The sequence below is a fragment of the Zingiber officinale genome, chromosome 4B (assembly GCF_018446385.1).
Source record: "Zingiber officinale cultivar Zhangliang chromosome 4B, Zo_v1.1, whole genome shotgun sequence".
In the NCBI taxonomy this organism is placed as follows: Eukaryota; Viridiplantae; Streptophyta; class Magnoliopsida; order Zingiberales; family Zingiberaceae; genus Zingiber; species Zingiber officinale.
Genome location: NC_055993.1, coordinates 4656555 through 4681840, shown reverse-complemented (window position 1 = coordinate 4681840; position 25286 = coordinate 4656555). Strand labels below are relative to the sequence as shown.

General features: G+C 34.2%; 1 protein-coding gene across 1 annotated transcript; it reads left to right on the top strand.

Annotated features, from left to right (window-relative positions):
* The first annotated feature begins 631 nt into the window (after positions 1-631).
* LOC121974509 (zinc finger CCCH domain-containing protein 19-like) lies at positions 632-15538 on the top strand. Its single transcript, XM_042525607.1, has 11 exons — positions 632-2379; positions 2451-2530; positions 5244-5431; positions 8328-9234; positions 9320-9447; positions 11522-11581; positions 11661-11711; positions 11803-11873; positions 12184-12335; positions 12442-14991; positions 15111-15538. The coding sequence occupies exons 1-11, from the start codon at positions 746-748 to the stop codon at positions 15128-15130; spliced, it is 5841 nt and encodes a 1946-aa protein (XP_042381541.1). The 5' UTR covers positions 632-745; the 3' UTR covers positions 15131-15538.
* The last annotated feature ends 9748 nt before the right edge of the window (positions 15539-25286 follow it).

Below are 25286 nucleotides of genomic sequence, written 5' to 3'. Positions count from 1 at the left end.
AATTATAATGGTAGTTATTATACATTATAGTAATTATAATATTATTAAAATAAAAATATGCTGACAACTATTTAATATTTTTTAAAAATATTTTTTAAAATAAATGATTAAGATATTGATAGATAAATCATAGATCATTTTATTCTACTACAGCGGACTTTTATAATGAATTCTAGCACCTTTTTACTCCTAAAATTTAAATTTATTAAAATTTTATTACCTTTTCAAAAATATCTTTTGTAGCTTCATTATCATTATTTTACTTTCAAAAATTATAACAAGATACCTATCTTTTTTAGTTTTATTATTGAATTCTTTTATTATCCTCCATGCTCCATGTGCTATTAATTTTTTTATATTAAATAACAATAATAAAGAATCAAGATAAAAGGATATTAATAGAAGAATATGAGATATTTTTGATAATAAAAAGTTACGGGGCTAAATAAAAAATTTCAGTAAATTTACGATGCTTTGCTGCATGACGAACACCCGCGTGTCAAACATGATGACCATCCAAAACCGTCCATCCCACTTGTCAGTTTCATCTGATCCGTCCATTCACTTGTCTCCTGCATCTCAATCGAAACGCAAGCCATGAGCTCGCGACAAATGGCGTTAAAAACCCTCGCTTGGCTGGTTCGTCTCTTCTCTCCGTTCCAGTCCACCCAGTAGAAATCGTGCGAAGACGAAGAGGGTTCCTGCTTGAACTGCGAAAGTTAGGGTTTTGATCGTCAAATGATCCATGGATGAAGTAGTAGGAGAAGGCGCTTCAGTCCTAGCCGAGCCCAATCCACCGGGCGAGGAGCGCACGCAGCTGGAGGCCGTCGATGTCGGCCTAACTCAGGTTGACCAGGCGGAACGCAGGGGCGAAGCGGATTATTATGCCGTTGATAAAGGCTCCTCCTCATTGTCGTTCCCCTCCGGCTTTGATGCGAGCGCTCCGGATCTTCTCGAGGCGTCGGAGCCCCTAGTCGATGTCAGTTCCACCAGTGGTGACGGCACCAATGGTGGGCGGGTGGCGGTAATCGATGCGGATGACACGGAAAATCCTCAGTGTGAGCGGGCAACTGGTTGTATGACTGGGTTACCGGTGCCTCAGGGCTCCGCTGCTCCTCCCCTATCTAACGGAGGAACTGAGAAAGCTATCGCCTATGAGCTTGATTCTTCCAAAATTGCTGTGGTTGATGCTGATACACTCCAAGAGGAGGGGAAGGCAGAGAGCGACCGTATTCTGCATTGCCATCAAGTGAAGAACGATGAGCAAGTAGGAACTTTGATGCCTCAGGGGCCACCTGAAGTTTCCAATTGTGATTTTGATGGCGGTAATCCAAACATCCCCGTGTCTGAGGCTGACACAATTATTTCCAGCCATGTCACTGCTTCTGCTGTTTCTTCAGATATGGAAGTGTTAAAGATGGAGGTGGATCCCGCTACAATTTCGCAACATTGCAAGGACAGTTTCCAGGGAGAAGCAATCCATTCTTATGGAGCATCTGCTGTTTTTTCCTTCAATTCTGATGGTGTGAAATTTTCATCTTTTGAAAGTGACAATGGTATTAGTGCCATAGCCAATGTTGATGTTGTGGAAGAAGCAGTTTTAAAAACGGAAGTGGATAGTTTCCCAGTGTCTGAATGGCAGCAAGGGAAGGAGCAGGACAGTATTAAGGAGGAGGACAGTGTTAAGCAGGAGGTTTTGGTGCCTCAGAGCTCTTATATCATGCCTTCCTCTGGTTTTGATGGTGATCTTTTGAACTGTGATGCCTTTGAGATAGCCGATGCTCCCACCACTGCAGCTGGTGATAATCCTGTTCACTTTGCAGCGTTGAAGGTGGATGTTCATATTGAAGCAATTGCCGAAGGCAAGCAAGTCACCTGTGAAGAATCTGATGTTTTGAGGCACGTGTCATCCATCTCTGAGAGTGCACCTGAGAAAGTAGAGTCTTGTGAGCCTGTTGCTGTTGATATGCCAGGTGATAATGATGCTATGAAAGTGGATATGACATTTACAGATATTGATCAACTGGGTAATGGGGCACTTCCCATATGTGAACAGACCGTGGATGTTGTGGTGGCTGATATTTCAATGTCCAAAGACTCATCTTCTGAGTTTCCTTTTGATTCTGACCATGGACTTCAGGACATTTCTGTACATGAGCCTGATGTGACCACCATTTCACTTGACAGTGCTGATGTCGTGGATGACGAAGCAATGCAAATGGATGCAGATGATAGAGCTACTATCTTGCAAAGAGGTGGACGGAGGAAGAGGGGTCGACCATCAAAGACTCAAGTTGTTAGAACATCAAGGCAGAAAGAAGCTGAAGAGGTGTGTTTTATTTGCTTTGATGGAGGTGATCTTGTGGTTTGTGATCGTAGGTCAGTATAGCTCATCTTCCATTTTTATTTCCTTTTTGTTTTGTTATATATTTTTCTCTTTGGATTTCTAGGGGTTGTTCAAAGGTGTACCATCCTTCATGTGTCAATAGAGATGAGGCTTTCTTCCGTGCAAAGGGTCGTTGGACATGCGGTATGTTTCTTTGCACCATGTAATTTTTCACATATGTTTCTTTTTTTTTGTGTGTCTAGGATATTTTTATTGGTTATGGAATTTGAATGTGTCATATATTTTAATGACTGAATCGTAATTTCATATATATTACATTTGTTTATATTGAACCTTAAAGAGTGTGTTTTTGGTGCATATTTTATGTTTGCTACTATTGGTATGATAAATATACCTTAACTAAAAGGGCAGTCCGGTGCATGAAGCTCCCGCCATGCGGGGTCCCGGGGAAGGATCCATTGTACGCAGTCTTACCTTGCTTTTTGCAAGAGGTTGTTTTCAGGATTCGAACCCGTGACCTTTTGGTCACATGACAACAACTTTACAGTTGCGTCAAAGCTCCCCTTCACTAAAAAATAATATTTTAATGCATGCCCAATAGTACAGAGCAGCTTGGTTCTCAAACTCTGGATCCACTTATTATTCCTTGATCCATTGTCTATTTTAGAAGAGCTTATTAGGAAAAATATTTGATGTTGTAGGTCAACCAAATGTTCCCATAAAGTCGGAAGCTATCCCTACCCTAGGATGCATGGATTTTGACCCCTTCTTAGATCTTCAAGAGTTATCCACCATGTTGATCAGTTATACCTGTTCAATTAAGTGACAAATGTGTAAATTTGATTTGGACAAAGAAAATTTTCATTGAGATATTGACTAACATAATGTTGAGCTTGCTAATTAATTTTTCACATTGAAAACTTTTTCTTATATCAGGTTTCACAGCTTGATGAATTTCATCCATGATGTTGACTAACATATATGTTTAGTATCTTAATTAATTTACTTTGGCATGGGCAAGCTTCAGGGGCCATTCAACTTAACAGTTCTTTCATTGATTGGTTTTGTTAATTGGTGACTTATGGAATAAACAATCATGAAGGAAGAAAAGAGATTTATTGGTAATGCGGTTTTGAAAAATTATATTACTAACAGTAATCCGGGTATGCTAAGGATGAACAATCACTTGGCACTTGGAAATTACCTGAAAGACAGAGACCAACATATAGGGAATAGTATGACATGGATAAAAACATAGATATATTTAAATTTGTTGCACGCACTATAAATGCTCTATATAAAATCTATATTTCTTAGTTTTAACGTGTGAAAGATTATACTAAAAGCTTGCTAGATAATGTGAAAGTATGCTCATGTGTGTTAAGTGTACTATGGTGGAAAAGTTCCATCTAACTAATTACAAATAGCTAGACTTCATAAATTACTATTAATATCAAGTCAAATATCCAATATCAATCACATGCATACATGATGAACCACAACCAAAAATATGAATTGTAACCGTTGAGGGTTGATTCAGTGGATCATAATATCGTTCTCGCTATTGAGTTTTATGTGAGGCTATATCACAAGTAATATTGTGGTCTTTTAAATCACTTTTAAGGATACTAAACAAAGCCTTCAGTGGTTTTCCTTCATCTCTCAGGCTTCCAATTCTAACTTATTCAACTCTTCTCACTTTAGAATTTAATCATCTTTGAGCATGTCCCTAGCATCTCAATTTATTTATTTTTTTCAGATTATCGTTTGTATTTCTAAATAATTAAATTTGTTATTTATATTTTTTTAGTAACCTTCACATCATCCAAGGATATCTATCGGATGATTAATTTTTACTTGTGTTGTTTCACTCAACATACGAATGATTGATATTAGAGTCTTTCATTTTTTAGTCTAAGGCGCATGTTATGACTTCACACTGTTCTAAAAACTCTTCTCCCAAACCTTAAAACTATTGATGTTTTCATGATTTGCTTCTTCCCATCTCTGTATAATTATATGCCGACAAAGATAAGTTCAGATGCTATGAGAGTCACATGAAGTATCCACTCACCTGAAAAGTTGAAATATTGGTTTATATGGGCACAACATGAACATGACATGCAATTTTAACTCTGTTCTGCATGATCAGTGAGATTTTATCACAAGCTTCCAAAGATTTAACAGCGCCACTTATTTATTTAATAGTATTTTTATCATCAAGACAAGCTCAAGAGGGTAACAAATCTTGTATTTGGAAAAGCAATCAAAATTTTTTACTAAGAGCAAAAACAAAGAATTCTTATCTAATTTGTTAACACATGTATAGTCATGAATGTGCCTGACAAATTACTGAGAGTTTTATATTCTCTCTTTAAAGATAAGGAGATGTTTGTACTATTACCTAATACATCTCTCTTCTTATCACTCATGAGGCACAATGTGTTCGTATGGCTAAATCATTCTTTTGGAATTGATTCCTAGTGAATGAAAAATTTCCAAGCATGTTGCTTGATGATGTTCATGGCTCGACTGATTTAATGGTTGGTGATAAAATGTGTTTTATATGACTGTTACAGAATGGTATATCTATTAATTTGTGAATTGAAAGGAATTAGGAATGGGTATTGCAGTGTTCTAAAATTGTCTGCTGGGGACAGTAAACCTTTGGAGAAATTTTGAATTTCAATTTTGTCTGCAATGTGCAAGTGATTGCACACAGAAATTTGCCGAGCAGATCCTAGGAGAAAAAGCAATGTCATTTCTTAAGAACCTATAGTTTATAAACAATATCTATTTTTTAATATTTGAATATTTCTTTTCTAGCTTAAGAATGATTTTCAGTTTCCTATGCAGTGTCACTTTTCTAATTTATTCAGTTGAATTGGAATTCTAGGTTGGCATATATGTAGCAGCTGTGAGAGAACTGCTCACTACATGTGCTTTTCCTGCACATACTCTTTATGTAAAGGGTGTATTCAAGAATCTGGATTTATTTGCCTTAGAGAAAATAAAGGGTTCTGTGAAGCTTGCATGAGCACTGTGATGCTGATAGAGACAAAGGAATATGGGAATGGACAAATGGTTTGTTGTGTTTTCTTATCCTTCTAATTCCTCCCAATTACTTTTGACAGCAGTCTGTACAAGAACTCGATATTCAAGTCTCAACTTGTTCATATAACTTGGTATTTGAAGAATTTTTTTTTTTAACTCAACTAGTTTGTTATGCTATCTTCATAATAACATTATGTTGAAAAAACCCTTGAAATATCCTGTTTGCATTTTCCATCCATCTCTCTCTCTTCCTTTCTCTAACATTCTCTATCCCCATCAAGTAAACACAGCATTAGGAAATAATCTACTTGGTTGCAAACTTGCACCCTTTTGTACTTGCTAGCTATTTTATTTTTTGTTTACATTTATTGGACAAAGGTTGCATAGTTAAAATGGAGAAGGACTCATATTCTCTTGTGTGATTGTCATATGTTCCTTAACAAGGTAAAAAAGCAAGTGTTGTCTACCCTCTATTTGGTGATTGTATAGTGCATATGTATCATGCAAGCACATACATAGATGGATATGCCTTTGTTATTAAAAAATATATATAATTTAACATTATTTTAACTTATATATATGTTTACACAGCAGTTAAAGCACAGTCAGAGTTATAAATCCATAGAAAAAGGTAATTTATGCTTAAATGATGATTGACAGAATGTAAATAGGATCTGAAACTTTAATGTGTATATTGAACAACTTGTTCTAATTCATCAAATAACTAATCTTTCTTTGGTAACACATGATTCCCAGTTAAGAAATCTGTGCACTTTGAATAAATAAAACTTAACCTAGATTGATCATCTTCTTCTTGTCTATTTCATTCTTAACGATATTATGTTGTGATGAAATAATAAACCAGTTCTTAACGATATAGGTAAGTCAATTGAAGATTAAAGCAATATGCGGCAGCATATGTATATACAAGCATATGCGTTGGGTGAGGTTGCATATCCTAATAAATGTCCAAATGCATGAATTAATCAACCTAAGCAATCTCTATATAAAATAAAATTCTACATCTGTCACATAGCATATCTAATTAATCAACCTAAGAAATTCACACCTAGTAGAACAAATATATGCATATGAAAATTAAAATGCTTATGAATATTAAGTGTTTAGGACTTAAAAATTATAGATTTTTTATAGAAAAGATTGGCAAGTGCTTTATCTAAGTAAACGTCATTATCAAATTCCTCTTCGTCACCTTTTTTTACCCTTTCTGTTACATTAGGTCTAGAGACTGGTTTATTGATATTTGATACCATCTTTTATTTGATTGGATTTGATTCAATCAATTTGTTTTAGAAGTGTGTGAACTTAATGCATATGTAGCTCATGCTGATCCATCTATTCCACATATTGAGCATTGCCTCATATTTGGATCATATTGGATATGCAATGCAATCCTCAAGTATACCACTTTTGCAATGGCATAGAAGGATTTTTAAAAAAGAGTGAGATAAATTGAATCAATTAGAGTTGTAACTTTTGAGGAATAAAATAATTGTAACCTTTGAGTTAAAAGATGTCTAATTGATTGAAGAATTGCAAATTTTGTAGCTTTTTATATAGCTCAATGGAATGCTAAGATCGAAATAACAACCCAAATGATTTTGTTTACTTCCAAAATCCAAAATAATTATTAAAATGTGGGTCTTGTGAAATGATATAGTGTGAGAATAGCTCTAAGGGAGTAGTACTCTCTGATTTTCTAAATGGGGTTCCTCTTTTCTTACTCAAATAAGGCCAAAAATATGCATTTATGTTTTGTTAGCTAAATCATGTAATCTTGTCGGTTTTTCTTAGCCATTTACTAATGAGTAATAAACAGAATTAACTAGAAAATATCTTGTTAGTTTTCTTGGTGTATGGAATTTCCATATGATATTGTCGTAATTGATAAGAATGCAATTATGAAATAAGATGTTTCATCATGGAGAAAATTTTTTGTAACTAAATGCTTAAGATAAGTAAAACAATGATTAAATATGTGCACTTTTTGGATAACAAGAAAGAAATGATGGGATAGATAAGATAGATGAATATGAAATTTGTGAAAATAAAAGTTTTTGATATTTTGGATCTATTATTCAAATAAGAGGAGATATTGATGAGGACATTGTTAATATGATAAAAAAATGAGTTGTGAAAATTTTGAGTTCCTCATAGCTAAAAGGAAACTTTTATAAAAGTGCTACATGATCCATTGCAGATTGGAGTGATGAGCTGTTAGGAATCAACACATACAAAAAGTTAATGTTAGTTGAGATGAGAATACTAAGATGGATGCATGAAGTTGCTAAAAAGGATAAATTAAAAAATGTCAGCATTTGACAACAGTAGGTATAGTTTTAATAGACAATCAAATGAGAGAAAATATGTTAGATGGTATGGATATGTTTAAAGATGTTTTGTAGGTTTTATAGTGTGAATTTAAATCTATTAGTGTCGAAGGTGCAAAGTTAGAGAGACCATAAAAACAAGTCAATATTACTTGATGTAATAAAAAATGATTTAGTTATTTTGAATAGTGGGATAAAATACAACTTGATGACGAGTAGCCTTGCACAATGTGTCTTCTTCTTCAGTTTCTTTTTGAGAAATCTTCTTTCATTTTTTGTAAACTCAGTATCAATGAACTATAACAGTATTTAAACCTTGACTACAATGCTATGATGTTATTTGATGCATGGCAGTCAAGCACTTCTGTTAGGCACACCATTGTATTGCATTCCTTTTTGTTATAGTGTTTCCTCTGATGATACTTCTCGTTATTCTTTTGGTATTATAGCATAATGATTTTCAAATTGTTGTATTGTGTGTCTGAATCATTTCGTTTGTGTTTACTATAGTTACATATATCCCCTTCATCGCCTTTTTGATAATTTTGTGCTATACTTTTTTGGTCTATAAGCAGATTACAGTTGATTTTGATGATAGAAGTAGTTTTGAATATTTGTTCAAGGACTACTATATAGCTCTGAAAGCGAAGTTGTCATTGACATTAGATGAGTTGATGAGCGCTAGAAATCCAATCAAGAGATCTGATGTTGCCACACTAACTAATGGTTCTGGTAATTTGCGTAATCCTAAAGAACAGCAGGTAGCATCTTCAGACAGCTCTTCAGACCATAAAGAAAGAACTTCTAGGAGGAAAATTAGAAAAAGATCTAAGAAATTTATCAATGACAAAGGGTCAGTAAAAGGAGATTATGTTGGTACATCTGTCTCCAGGAACTCTGAGTGGGCTACGGATGAACTTTTGGAGTTTGTAGCACATATGAGAAATGGGGATATATCTGCTTTATCCCAGTTTGATGTTCAGGCTCTTTTGCTTGACTACATAAAGAAGCATAATCTTCGTGATCGCCGTCGGAAAAGTCAGATTGTTTGTGATCCAAGACTTGGAAATCTTTTTGGGAAAGAGCGTGTGGGGCATTTTGAAATGTTAAAACTCCTTGAGTCACATTTTCTCATAAAAGAGGTAACAACACTAGATAGTGAAGACAAGCAAGGAGGTATAGTAGATCCCGACTCTGACCCAACAAATGCTAAAGCAAATAATGATCCATCCACAAAGTTAACTCTTGATAAGAGACGCAAGGTTCAGAAAAAGGTGGAGGATAAGGAACTTCTAAACAATCTTGATGATTATGCAGCAGTAGATGTTCACAACATTAGCTTAATGTATCTGCGTCGTAATTTAATGGAGAACTTGATTGAGGATGATGAATTTGAGGAGAAAGCAATTGGATCCTTCGTAAGAATAAGGATTTCTGGGCTGGGACAACGCCAAGATATGTACCGGTTGGTCCAAGTTATCGGTAGGCTTTACTTGCTACTTAGTATTGATAGATATATATTCGTACATGAGTTCATTAATTTTTGCTGCCTGTATTTTCTGTTCAGGTTCAGGCAAAGCAACAGAACAATACAAAAGTGGAAAGGGGACAACTGATGTAACACTTGAGATACTAAATTTAAACAAGAAGGAGATTATTACAATTGATATCATCTCAAATCAGGAGTTTACCGAGGTAAACTTTTCTCTTTACATAGTTTTCCTTACTGATGTTCTGTCAATTATTTTTTGCATGAAGGGGTTTTTCAGTTTCTCATTATTCAATACCTATGTAAAACTTGTGCGAGTATTGATGTGGTGTCTATGGTTTTCTCATGTTATGAACCTTTATACAGAAGAAAATGCTAAGTTCAACTTTGACTCATTGCCAATATGTAAGCTGGCACCCAAAAAATCATTTTCTGATTCTTTATTGCCTATCTTTCGACAAGTTGTATCGATGCAATTTGAAGGTGTAAGAATAACTGGAGACCAAAAAAATCTATTGAGTTTAATTAAAAGTGATCTATTTGTATATTTATTAAAGATGTATTATTCCATAAAATTCAATGGAGGGATAAAATCCATGTAGCCGGGTCCCAAAATAGTTGGGAACAAAGTTAACTGATTACTTGACTTCCTATTATTATGACAAGGAATAAAATGGAATCTAATGACACTTTGTTTCACAATAATTTGCAAATAAAATATAGTTTTTTTGCACCAAGGGCTCACTTTGTATTATGTGATTTAGTTTTTTCTTTTCATTTTTCATGATTACCAAAATCAGCATCAGGGTTACATGGTCAAAAAATCTAAGTATTGCTCGTATTGTAACAGACGGATTGGTGAAATCAGCATTATGAAAAATTAAAAGAATAGAATAACCAAATAGTTTCATACATGATAATACAAGATAACAGATAATGATCAATTATAACCCCTTTTATTGGTGTCAGCTGATTTTGACAACTATGAAGCTCGTCCTCAAATGATCATCACATCTCAAGAAATTTCAATGCCTATCTTTAAGACCAGAGGAATAAATAGACTTGCTTTCTTGGATCTTAATTTTTGTAGACATGGAATATCCTATCTTCATTATCCTGATATCTTGCTCTAACATTTTTATTGGTTATATGGACATATAATGTCCTGCCATTTGTTATGCTGATATCTTACCTAACTTGTTTTTCCATTCTATACCCTCTTGTATAATCAGTTTTTAACCTGATGACTTACAATTGGTGTAATTGGTCTGTATTAATTGAACTTTGGCATTCCCCCATCAGTCAAAAGTTTTTTATTATTTAAATCTTGCTATGGTGAGGTACTGGTTTCTGAATCACTGTGATTGACCTTGGTTCGGAAGTTTAAATTCTTTCTCTGTGTTAATACTATCATCAGGAGACACGCCACTAGCTATCACTGGTTACTTCGTGCACATACAATCGCTGTCAAGAGACAAAAGCAGTGGGGCACCCATACTTTTCGAGTATATCCTATTCCTGGTTTAAGCAATCTTGAGTACAATTCACCACAAAATAGATTTAATTTGGGTCCAATTTAAGTCAAATAAAGCCCGAATTAAACAAAACCATAATTCCCCCAAAAAAATTCTAAATTATTTGATTAAAAATATTATTGTTATTAAATAAATTAATAATAAGATTAACTTAGCCTTATGTTTCCTTAGATTCTGATATAATTTATTTGGAATTATATGTTAAGTTTTGTCATGTCCTCATACTTGTTTTCATAATCCAGATTCTTTTCTATTTAGTTTTTGCAATCCTCCTTATATAAAATGATGTATTGAACACTTAAATCCATACTTGTGTCAAATACTCGTGTTTAAATGTGTGCAACAGAGCTAGTTTCATTGTTTGTTTGCCTATGATTATTTTAGGGTTTGAATCCTACCAACTTTTTCTTCACATTAAAATTGAACAGTATGATTTGCACCACAGAAATACTTATCTTAATTTTTTTTTCACATTTTGAAATTTATATCAATATGTATTTGGCAAACATGTGATCATGAAAATTCTCTCATAAGACAACTTGATGACCTTTCTCTTCGAAGGTTTTTATCCTTTATTAGAAGATATTAAGTTTAGTAGCTCTTCGGAATCCTTAATGGTCCTATAATAGTTGGCTTATCTACTACTACTCTGCCTCTTTTGAGTTGTTATATTAAAGGCAAATAAGTTACTATTTGACTGGACAATATGTTGTCTGTCATGCCTGATAAGATCATGTTCTTGTAGGAGGAATGCAAACGCTTAAGACAGAGCATTAAATGTGGGTTTATTGGACGACTAACAGTGGTATAACTATGTTTGGTTATCATTGTATTATTAGATTTCGAACAGAATAAATCTCATGGTTTTTGTTTTCATCATTTAGGGAGACGTTCTGGAGAAGGCAATGTCTCTCCAACATGTAAGAGTAAATGATGTAAGTATCTTCCTCTGAAGTTTTTTTTGATGTTCAATATTTTTTTCCCTTTTTTTCTGGAAAGCTACAAACATTTTTAATGTTTATTCAGTGGTTGGAAAGTGAGAAATCAAGGCTTGGTCATCTTCGTGATCGTGCTAGTGAAAAAGGCCGCCGGAAAGAATATCCTTTGCTGCAAACTATTCTTATTGGGAAGTATATCTTCTAAACCCTGCTGCTTATCAGAATAGTAATAGCTTTCGTAGTTTTTTTTGAATCACTGAATGGATCCACATATCTGGGTCAGGCTGGTCTAGGTGCGGGAAAGAAATTGCTGAATGGATTGGGCAGAATGCAATCGAATCCCAAGACCATTTGCATGCTTCACTGCTAATTTTATTATTTTTTTTTCATATTGATGCTGCCCATTGTCTGATCATAGTTACTCTATATTAGTAATGTGTATATTGGTACCACCTTAACTTTCCTCCACGCTTAGAGAATGTGTGGAGAAGCTGCAACTGTTGAACACGCCTGAAGAGCGAGACCGCAGGCTGAATGAAGCCCCTGATATACACACTGACCCACATATGGACCCAGACTTTGAGTCTGCAGAGGAAGAAGAGCCAGATGTGGGAAAACATGGTATAGGACAACTTGGCAGTTCATATCTTTTATCTCAAACCTCATATCAATTTTTTCTTTTGCTTTTTATAATTATAAAACTTTAAATTGATTGTTGAGCATGCAGATTTCTATGACAAGTTGAGAGAATCTTCTTTCACTAGGAATGGGAGGGAGGTAAAGTCTCCTGGGAAAGGAGGTTCAACCGAAAACTGGAGTAGTTTCCGGAAAAACTCAAACGTTTGGGAGTCAAACAGAAGTTCTCAAATTCAAGTTAGGCCTTTGGCAGATTCCTTTTCTGGGAGACGTGTTGATGCAACTGACTTTTCCTTGAACCAGTCTAATGACACACACCAGCTAGTTTCTGAGGTTCCAAAAAATTATGTACTTGCAAGTGCACCAGATGGCAGTCTGTACAACGAGAAGCATCTTTCAATGGAACAATCATCTGAGGGTCTGCATGGTAATCAAAAGGCATCATTGCCAGTTGGGAATGTAACTAAATCAAACACAAGTGAATCAGAAAAGATTTGGCATTATAAAGATCCATCCGCAAGAATCCAAGGACCATTTTCAATGTCTCAATTGCGCAAGTGGAGTACGACTGGATACTTCCCTCCTAGTTTGATGATTTGGAGAACTTCTGATAAGCCTGAGGACTCTATCACGTTGACTGATGCAATGGCAGGGAAATTTGAGAAAGATTTACCAGAGTGGGAACCTCCTTCTAAGAACGCTGAGGACTTAGTTGATGTTTCACCTACTCCATTTAGTGTGGAAGGAAATTCAGAAAGTGCTCGGAGAGGAAGTAAGGAAAATACACAAAAGGTGAAGCCTTCTTCCTGGTCATCTACAAACATGGATGTCTCTTCCAGCACATCACCAAATGCTGCCAATATTAGGGTTGGACAAGCACAAAAAATGCCAATTGAGTCACAGCCTAATAGTCAGTACTATGTGAATTCTCAATTCAATAGGAACTCTACAAGTAATCAATTATCCAGTACCATTACAAATATCTCACTAAATGACTCGTATCAGCTGAGAAATGATTCTTCCAATGTACCTACTCTGACTTCACAACCAAGCAGCCAAGGCTGGTCAAATGCCAAAGGTTTTGCAAATAAACATATGGCACCTAATGTTTCTGTCCATGACACGGCTTCAGGCTGGGTGACTCCTACAGGAGGCATGGAGGAGATAGTGTCTTTAAGAAATACGGCAAATTCATTAACAGAACTTGGTTCGGGCTCCACACAGTTTGTGCCTGATCAAGCTGTTGTTCGAGATGACGGAAAATCTCTTCATGTTGCATCTGTTCTGGAACCTGAAATGAAGAGGCCCCGGACCCATGAAGGAGCAGCAAGTGAGACAATTTTTTCTGAATATAATCAAGCAGCCTCTCAGTCGGCTGACCAGAGTCAAATTCTTCTCGCGCATGATCCTGTTGGACCAACTAATGATCCTGTTGCCTGTGCTCAAATTGTGACTTCACAAAAGTTTGAAACACCTGATGTCTGTACACCCTCAGTCGATGCAACTACAAAATTATTTGTTCAAACAGATGCTTCAGAGTCTATCTTAGCTCAGAGATCACAAGCTTCTGCAACTCCAAATTCTGAGCGTATGAATCCAGCAAACTTTGAAATTCCAATACACATGAGCATCACTAATAATCAAATGCCATCATCAAACATGACACCTTATGGTTGGAGCTCTGCTCCCAATTCTGCTGCAGCTAGCAACGATAATACCCAATTGCTCTGTTCTAATGGTTCTAACCCACCATCTTCACAGTTTGGATCAAATGCCAATATTGTATCTGTAAAACCAACACAGATGGGATTTGTTAATGGATCTAATATTCAAAACTCAATTTTTCCGATGGCTTCACAAAACCCAAGCACAAATCCAGGTTCTACACAAGGAACTGGAAGTTGGACAGCAGTGCCTCAAGGAAACATGAACATTGGCTGGGGAATGGTAGCTCAGAACAATATGAATATGCCTTGGGGACAGACTACTCAAACACTAGCAGATTTTAACATGGGTTCGGGGGTACAAAGTCAGGTAAATCCTATGGTGAACCCTGGTTGGGCTGCACCAGCACCGGCACCGGCACCGGCACCGGCACCAGGACCGGGAAACACAAATATGAATGCAGGTTGGGTAGCCCCAGCAATGGGTAACACAAATCAAACTCCTGGATGGGGAGCTCAATTGCAGGGAAATTTTCCCATGAATCCCGTTTGGGCTATGTTTATGCCAGGACAGCCAAACCCTAGCCCTGGCTGGGTAGCTCCTCTACAGCCAAACACATGCCACACTATGGAAACATCTGCACAAACCATGAACATGAATCCGGCTTGGGGACCAGGACAAGGAAATATTAAGCCTTCAATGAATCCACCCGTTGGAAATCCTCAGAGCTTTAGTAGTCAACCACCCCAAGTGAATCCACCAGTTGGAAATCCTCAGAGCTTTAGTAGTCAACCACCCCAGGCTGGAGACAGACGTACAGGCCAGGGTGACAACCCGAGGGCCAATGACTCGAGACAACCAAATCCAAGGTCATCATGGAACAGGATGCAGCCTGGAGGATCATCAGCTCCCCCGAGAGGAAACACAGGCGTATGCTGGTTTCATGAGATGGGGCGCTGCAAGAAGGGAGCATCATGTAAGTATTTCCATTCATGATTTCAGAAAGAATCTAAAGCATCTTTATCTTATTTTGTTTTCTTTAGGCCTATTTCTGTATGCATTTAAGTTGTATTTTGTGGTGCATGTAAAATTTAGATGAAGTTGAAAGATCTTAAAAGTTGTCACCCATTACTCCCCTCTCTCTACTTGATGAATGATGTTTGGTCTGTTCCTGGCATCTTTAATGAATGCTCTGATCGCCCAAGTGGCCCGAACTAGTAACTACACATGCTGAAGACTCAGAAGTTGCTCATGGTATCCGGTAACTGGCATGTACCATTCATAATAAGTCGTGAGCATTGGAATTTTTTTTGCAGTTTCATTGTTTTGGATAGTTTGCTCAGGAATTATGTTGGATTTTTTTAGCATTGGATTCCAGTTTAATGTTTGGGTGAAAATGATCGATCATACGGTGTGACTAGGATCTCATAATGTTCTTGGCTCCTTCAGGACGTTTGTAGTCGTCAATTGTACTGTTAAACTCATAAAATTGGAGGTATTGCAGGTTTGAAACATTGAATTTATATTAGTTTTGAGCATAGCCTAGGCGCAAGGCACAACCAAATGAGTCTCTTGTGCCTATGGGCTTTGTGAAAGGAGGAAGATATTGATCTTCAGGAAATCGATGGAGTTAAATTGTATAAATCTGAAACATCCGGTGATGGAACATGATCAAGGTTTGGATGGTTTAATTATTTGAGTATAACTTATTTGTTTGCTATGATTTTTTTTTAATATTTAATATATTAGAGTTTTATTGATGAAATATTTTGACTGAAATTTTCTATATATATTTGAATTACAAAATTTTATACCCGAGTGTTCAGTAAGGCGTATGTTTCACCTTATGCTGTGTCTTAGATCCGCTGTGTCTTAGATCCTATACATTTATATTTTTGAACGTGTTATGCCTTAAATAATTATGATTTTAAGTTCATAATATGTTAAGCTTCTTTTTTAATTTGTATATGAATATGTGTTACTGTTTATCATTCTCTCTTTTTTGCCCCGGCCAGTACAATTTGTACGTGCATATAGTATTGATGCAATAGGTAATGAGATCAATTCTTAATACTAGTGATCGTACACACGTATCGTGTGTGTAATATAATACATTGAAATCATTAATCCTTTATAATAAAATTATATTAATTAAAGTATTTTAATATTAAAATACTAAAGTAGGGTCATTAGGGTAAATCACTTGATTTTTGAAAATCTGAATTATTTGGGTGGGTTTTTGAAAATTTTGGATATTCGAGTGTCACCCTTACGACTTCCCTATAAAAAAAATTAATTTAATTTAATATTATACTTATCTTAGTAAAAAAAATTAAGAAAAGTATATTTTTTAACATTGTCGGCTTAAAATATTTATAGAAGCTTCTTTGATCATAATGTTATCAATTCTAAGATGTAGGACTAAAGAGAACTATATTTTTTTATATAAAATAACCAAAGAAAATTAATGATGAGAAATATTCATAATAATATGTCGCAGCTGAGTCTCGAACTCTAGATCACTGATTGTTTCGCTTGTGGAATTACTGATAAATCTTGGAATTATTTTTAGTGTGAATAGAAAAAAGGATATTAACGTAAATTTATTTTAGGCTTTATCAAAATTAGTTAGTAAAGGAGGAAGATTTTTACTAAAATAGTGAGATGAAATCGTGGGATATTTTACTTATGTCATTGTGTTGAGCGAAATTTATCATGATTTACTTCTCTTTCAAATGAATGGGGCAGTTCTATTGATACAGCATCCATTCATATAAAATTGATCCATGATTCGTTTCCTTAATATCAAATCAAACACAGACATGTTAGACCCAGAATAAATTAGGCAAGAAAATCATAAAATCATTTTTTTTCATTAAATCAATAAAAAAATGACATTCTAATTATTTTTTTCAAATGCTAAATGTTCTTTAAAATCATTCCTTTAAACAAAATCATCGACCGTTTAAACGGTCAAATCATATAATAATTTTATTATAGGAATAAAAAAACACAAATGGAATATTTCCTTTTATTTTATGGATTGGCACTAGATAGAGTTGTCAGACGGGCCAACCCGTAGCGGGACGGGTCGGCCCGTGACGGGCTAACTATTTGACGGGACGGGGTGGGCCAACCCGTCAACTTGGCGGGTTGGGAAATTTCCAACCCAACCCATTCTAAGGCCGGTTGTGGGTTTGGCGGGCCAACCCGTGGTCCCATCAAAATTTTTTAAAAAAATTAAAAAATATTTCATATCTTCAACATTTTACTTCGAAAAAGTTTTCTATAATTAAATGTATACATAAACATATAAATGAACACAAACAAGTACTTATGTTGGATGAAAAGTACTATTTTTTATTTCAAAATTATAACAAAGAAAGATAAAAAATTGACCTAAAACTTAACTTACATATGTTTTTTAACCCGCGGGCCAACCCAAGCCCGAGTGGACCAACTGGCACGGGTCACGGGCCTAGGCGGGTCGGCCCACGGCGGACTTGGGTTGATAAAATTTTAACCCAACCTGCTTAAATTGTTTGGCGGGGCGGCCCAACCCGACGGGCCCAACCCAAATTGACGGCTCTAGCACTAGAACTAGGGGTGAGCAGTCAACCCGCCAAACCGACCAACCCGCTTATACCGACCCGAACCGAACCGAAAAAATAAAATCCGTCGGATATAGGGCCGGATGTAGGGTCATGATATTACATTATCCGATCTAGTAGGGCCGGATAGTTTTTTATCCCAATAACCGAACCAACCCGATCCGCGATCACCCCTACTTGTAGCAACTACTGCCGATACGTTGTTACACGTTATAGTAGCTACTCCGGATAAGCTGCTACACGTTGTAATAGTTACTGCCGATAAGTTGTTACACGTTGTAGCAGCTATTGACGATTAGCTACTACAACATGTAATGAGTAATGTCTATTATCATTTTAAAATATTTTATTTTTTATTATTTTATATTTATATTTTATATTTCATTGGATATAGGGTCGGATATCCAAATAACTGGCAACCCGTCGGATATTTAATACATAATAACCGCCGGATATAGGGCCGGATGTAGGGTCATGATATTACATTATCCGATCTAGTAGGGCCGGATAGTTTTTTATCTCAATAACCGAACCAACCCGATCCGCGATCACCCCTAACTAGAACAATGGGCTTCCTAATTAATTAATTATGACTATAGTCCTCTGCCCGTCCTTTGTCTCGCTTACTTATCCCCTGTCCTTTTTCTATCGGTGCTTATGATCATGGTCAATCCCTTCATGGCCAGGCTCTCACCTCACCTCGACATGGCTACCCTTGACTGTAGCTATCACGATCGAATTGACGTGTCCTCCACATTGACGTTCCCTTTCATCGACACCGGAAACGAGTAGTTGTATTTTAAGATCTTGCGCAAGACACTCAACTATGGTCTCACATCATGCTCATGAACTGACCTGACCAGCCCTACCTCACAATTGACAGCACACTCTCTAACACAGGTATCAGTTGCCAAACGTTTCGTCATAACCCTTAATTTTCAACGTATCCGAATTAAATATCATTCTCAGTAAATTAACTTAATAATTTCATAAATAATAAATAATAATAATTTAATAAAAATTTAAAATTCAATAAAATATAGAAAAAAAAATAAGATGGTAAATTGCTCGTGTGAAGTGAACTCGGATCTCTTTTATAACATTTTTGGTGAACTCAACTAATTTGAGATCAGTTCAACTCACCTCTAATTCCAAAATCCATCCCGTCAAAGAACATTATTACATAATTACATTTATGCAAGATAACCGATCAAGAGGTAGAGGCCGGCGCCATGAGGCAGACTTATAGACACAGCCGAGAACGAAAAGGAAAAGAAAGCGGACATGATGCAACCTCCCTTGCTGTTCTAACATGGGACATTGAACTTCGTGTTCTTCAAACTCTAATATTTGATTTTATTCTTTTTTTAAACGTATCTGATTTCATAAAAGATTGAACTTTTTTTTCTCAATGCCTACACCACAAATGGTATTGTGGGTTAGGATTGTGTAATAACCGAATAAATCAATCAAAAAATGAAATTAACCAGATTTTGATGTTAATTTTTAAAACAGCACCCCCCAGTTCAATTGATATTATTGCTTTATTCGATTTAACTAAATTAGATGTTTTAAAATCAAATTACCTAAAATAATCCATTTGAAAAAAAAAATTGTCGAACCAAACTTTTAAATTGGTAAATCAATTTAACCAAACTGAATTTTGCAAGAAGTATGCATAACTGAACTTTGCATATGCAGTAAAGGATCAATATCTTGCTTCTATATATAAAATAGTATGCATATAAACTATAGAGGTTTCTCATATTTTATTTTAGTAATACTTAATCAAATCTGTAAGATGACCCTTACTCGAACCAATTCATGCATTTGATTTGAATGCTTGGAGGGAGTAGTTGTTTTGTTCCTTTATGATGACCTCCCTAAAAACTACTTTCATGGGAGGGATATAAAAAAAAATAGAGATCGGGATATAGAATTTCTCTTTACGTACCACCAGACCAAGAAAGCATTTGTGATTTAGGGAATTGATCCCTTTTCCGATTGTGATCGGGATCAGATCATTGGGTCATTGCCAGAAGAAAGGTTAGTAAATCAACAAGACAAGATCCTAAATCGAATGGTATTTTATTCGATTCTTTGAGTTCATTATCTATCATTGGTATCACAGCAGTAACTAGTTGAATTTCTAACTCAATTTGAATACATTGACATGTTTTTTGGTTAATTCGAATGATATGCATGTTCATATATGCGTTTTCCCATTATTATTTGCAAAAGGATGTCTGTTTTTATTGCTATGAAACAAAGGGTTTGAGTAAATAAAAAACTTTGAAACTCTCGAATTCCTTCGGCTAAGAAATCTATAGGGTGCCTAAATGAATCTGTTCAATGCCATCGACCCATCGCTGTCGGTGGTCCCGAGCCATAGAGATAGGTGGCCCCTCGCAAACCCTCACCGGCTATGTGTCGACTGAGTTGTCGAGAAATCATGATTGTGTGTCACTAGTTGTTGGGATATCAGAATCTTTCATTTTTTAGTCTATGGTGCATTCTATAACTTCACTCTCGGTTCTAAAATTTTGATCAATTTGCATATCTTCTATGTGATTAATCTTGCCGAAAATCAATTTTAACTTACCGACAAAGAAATCAAGTAAGTAATTTTAAATATACTATCAATTAATATTTATTAATATTTTATTTTATATATAGCAATTTATTGAACTTGGACTGACACTTGCTGGGTGAAATCGATATAGATGAAAATCTGTCTCCTGTCGAAAACGATGCAAATAATGCTGAGATCGATGTAGAAGTAAATCTGTCTCCTGCAGATGCTAAGATCATCGAAGCAAATTCAACCTAAACAATTCTGATGTAATCAATCAATTTACAAATCTTCCTCTTTATGATATAGAATTGATATAGAAGAAATCAAGTGAAATTCATAATTTCCCTGCAACAAAAAAAAAAGAAAAAAAAAACAAAAGACAGAAATCCATAATTTCCGGTTAAATTCACATATTATGATTATAAGAATAGAAATTTAATAAGGCATTAGGGGAAGTTTGAATACCTGTAAATCTTCTTCAGTGGCTACAGCTTTCCCTTCACTGGTGGCAGGAATCTCCTGATTAGAATCAGGTACACCAAGGGCAGTGGTGGGGTCATCTATCATGGCTACAGATAAAACATAGAAAGATGATAATCCTGACCTAAAACTTTCTATAAGCAAGAATACAAGGGTTTAGATAGTTCTCGAAACATTCTCCATACATAAGTTTAAGTTAAACATGCTATTTTTCTAGAGTATTCTATAATTATACTATCATAAAGGACCGTCCCTTGGCTTCCAATTCCAAGTCAATCAGGAAGACTTTCATTGAATTTGATTATCTCACCTATAATTGTATTATTTTAAATATACGATCATTATTTATTATATTTTATTTTGCATATACTAATTTGTTGAACTTTGACTGGGACTTGCCCGATGACATTGTCGTCATGCCTGCTGATGTCGTCGCTGACGTCCAAAGACACTGATCCAACCGGATTATAAAGAAAAACTACCTTTTCATCTCCCTTGCTATAGAAAGAATCATTTTTTTTAACACTAAAAAGAAAATATTATTCATTCTTACATACTGTGTATGAACTTTTTTTTTAAACTCTTCTTCATATTCTTTAATGAAATTTGAATTTTACTTGTGTTGTTTTCTTCAACATACACGAATGATTGGTATCAAAATCTTTTTTTTAAGTCTAAGGTGCATGTTATGACTTCACTTGGTTCTAAAAACTCGATCAATTTGCAAATATTCCTCTTCTTAATGTGATTGATCTTACCGAGAATCAATTTTATCTCACCGAAGAAGAAATTATAAGTGATTTTAAATATACTATCAATTAATATTTATTAATATTTTATTTTGTATATAGCAATTTGTTGAACTTGGACTCAGACTTGTTCGATGATGTTGCCGCCGTGCCTATTGAGGTCGCCGTTGAGGTCGCTGCTGAGGTCGTCGCTAACTCCTAGAGACACCGACCCAAAAGAATTATAAAAACAAAAATTACCTTGTCATCTCCCTTGCTATATAGGGGAATGATATTTTTGTTAAAAATCTAAAAAGAAAATATTATTCTTTCTTACATGCCGTGAGACTTTATTTATTTATTTATTTTTTTATTTTTTTTTTTTGGAACATTCTTCATATTTCTGAATGAAATTTGAATTTGATAAGTCATATTCCTAAATAATGTCTTTCATACGCTTTCAATTCTAATTTGTTTAACTCATCTTACTTTAGAATCTCATCTCATCTTTAAGCATGTCCCTACTACCTCAATTTAATTTTATTAGATTTATAGTTTGTATTTCTAAATAATTAAATTTGCTATTTATATTTTTTAAGTAACATTCACATTATACAATAATATATATTGGATAATTAATTTTTACTTGTGTTGTTTCCCTCAACATATGATGTGTATACTGTGACTTCACTTGAATTTAAAAACTAGATCAATTTGCAAATCTTCCTCTTCTTAAAGTGATTGATCCTGCCGAAAATTAATTTTATCTCACCGAAAAAGAAATCAAGTAAGTGATTTTAAATATACTATCAATTAATATTTATTAATATTTTATTTTGTATATAGTAATTTGTTGAACTTGGACTAGGACCTGCCTGATAACGTTGCTGTCGTGCCTGCTAAGGTCACTGTTTGACGCCGAGAGACACCGACCCAACTGAATTATAAAAATAAAAATTACCTTGTCATCTCCCTTTATAGAAGAGGGAATGATTTTTTTAAACTTTAAAAAGAAAGTATTTTTTTTTTTTTGAACTTTCTTCATATTCCTTACTAAAATTTGAATTTGATAGGTCATATTCTTAAACAAAGTCTTTGATGATCTTCCTTCATCTCATACGCTTTCAATTCTAATTTGTCATCTCCCTTTGCTATAGAAGAAAATGATTTTTTTAACTCTAAGAAGAAAATACTATTCCTTCTTACATACTATGAATGAACTTTTTTTTTAACTCTTCTTCATACTCTTTAATTAAATTTGGATTTGATAGGTCATATTTCTAAACAAAGCCTTAGGTGGTCTTCCTTCTTCTTATACGCTTTCAATTCTAATTTGTTCAACTCATCTCAGTTTAGAATCTCATCTCATTTTTGAGCATATCCCTGCCACCTAAATTTATTTTTCTCAGATTTATCGTTTGTATTTCTAAATAATTAAATTTGTTATTTATATTTTTTAAGTAACCTTCACATCATCCGATGATATCTACCGGATGATTAATTATTGCTCGTGTTGTTTCCCTCAACGTATAAATGATTGATATCAAAATCTTTTATTTTTTTAGTCTAAGGTGCATACGGTTGTAAATGAATCAACCGTTCGTAAACAAACTTGGTGTTGCTAAGAGTTTGTTTATGTTCGTTCAATATATATAAGATTAATTAAACAAACAAACTTGAACAACTCGTTAAACTAAACAAATAAACTTGAACACACATATATTCAACTCGTAACGTTCATGAACAACGTTCCTAAATAATGTTCGTGAACAATTGTTGCATGATTGATATCCAAATCTTTTATTTTTTTAGTCTCAGTTGCATGCTATGACTTTACTCAGTTCTAAAAACTTGATCAATTTGCAAATCTTCTCTTCTTGATGTGATTGATCTTGCCGAAAATCAATTTTATCTCACCAAAAAAGAAATCAAGTAAGTGATTTTAAATATACGATCAATTATTATTTATTATATTTTATTTTGTATATATTAATTTGTTAAACTTGGATTGGGACTTGCTCGATGACATTGTCATCACGCCGCTAATGTCGCCGCTGATGTCGAGAGACACCGACCCAACCAAATTATAAATGAAAACTACCTTGCCATCTCCCTTGTTGAAAAGGGAATGATTTTTTTTTGAACTCTAATAATAAGAAAATATTATTCCTTCTTATATGTTGTGAATGAGTTTTTTTTTTTTTTTGAACTCTTCTTCGTATTCCTTAATAATATTTGGATTTGATAGTTCATATTACTAAACAGAGCCTTCGATGGTCTTCTTTCATCACATATGTTTTCAATTTTAATTTGTTCAACTCATCTCATCTTTGAGTATGTCACCACCATCTCAATTTATTTTTCTCAGATTTATCATTTGTATTTCTAAATAATTAAATTTGTTATTTATATATTTTAAATAACCTTCACATCATCCAATGATATCAACATATGAATGATTGATATCAAAATCTTTTATTTTTTTAGTCTAAGGGGCATGTTATGACTTCACTCGGTTCTAAAAACACGATCAATTTACAAATTTTGCTCTTCTTGATGTGATTGATCCTACTGAAAAAAAAAAATCATTCCCTCCTAATTGGATCGACGCCCAGAGACATCGACCCAATTAGATTATAAAGATAAAAATTATCTTATCATCTCCCTTGTTGTAGGAGGGAATGATTTTTTTTTTTAACTCTAAGATGAAAATACTATTTCTTTTACAAGCTGTGAATGAATTTTTTTTTTAATTGTTCATATTCCTTAATGAAATTTGAATTTGATAGGTCATATGTTTTAACAAAATCTTCGATGATCTTTTTTTCATCTCATACGCTTTCAATTCTAATTTATTCAACTCATTTCATTTTTTAACATATCTCTACCACCTAAATTAATTTTTCTCAAATTTATCATTCATATTTCTAAATAATTAAATTTATTTTTTATATTTTTAAGTAACATTCACATCATCCAAGATATCTATTGGATGATTAATTATTATATTCATCGGACGATTAATTTTTATTTTTGTTATTTCACATATGAATAGAGAAATGAAATAAACCATGTACATTTTTTTTTTCATTTTAATTGGTTTTTTCCAATTGACACCTGTTGCAATGGAAGAGAAATAAAATAAAACCATATTTTATTTTATTTTATTTTCTTTCTCGATAACAATGGGTTGCAAAAAAATTACGTGGTGTTAATTTTTTTATATAATATTAATAAATTACGTGGTTGCAAATATTAATAAATTTTATTTTTATAATTTTACATTTATATTAATTTTTGCACAATAGTACTAGGTACTTATTAACACATGGCAAACCAGATAAAAATTTTCTTCATTCTCTGGAAGGATGTCCTCTTATAATAGTTTGTAAAATACATGTTGTAATTAAATAAATACAATTTTCAATGATTTAACAACTAAAGCATTATTCTTTTGCTGAAAATGTTGAAAGTATATGAGAAAATAAACTCAAAATGTAAACTTTTGTTGGTTAAGAGAAGTTATACTATATGTGAAAAGACTCTGCTATGGTTATTTACAGGAGAAAAGCAGTGTACTGGCCATTTTATCACAAGAAAAGTGAACCATGTCCATTAACCTCATGCAATTCTTTTGTATTCATTTTCAATCCATTAACCAATTCCTAGATGCATCTCCTCTCTTTCAACACCCCTCTATCTATAGAAATTGCACAAAATAGGAGAGCAATTTGGGTGGATGAAATTCATTCCATTCTTCTTTTCTCCAATCATGATCAACAAACACTTGGAAGAAGGGATTGCATATGTAGGTAAAGGATCATTATTTTGCTTCTATAAAATAATATGCATGGTAAAAACTCTAGATGTATCCCGT

Excerpts from the sequence above, each read along its gene's own strand:
- LOC121974509 (XM_042525607.1), top strand. The coding sequence starts at position 746 with ATGGATGAAGTAGTAGGAGAAGGCGCTTCAGTCCTAGCCGAGCCCAAT. Across the intron at positions 11,712-11,802 it reads AACATGTAAGAGTAAATGAT|TGGTTGGAAAGTGAGAAATC; the intron begins GTAAGTATCTTC and ends ATGTTTATTCAG. Across the intron at positions 14,992-15,110 it reads CTGCAAGAAGGGAGCATCAT|ATGAAGTTGAAAGATCTTAA; the intron begins GTAAGTATTTCC and ends TGTAAAATTTAG.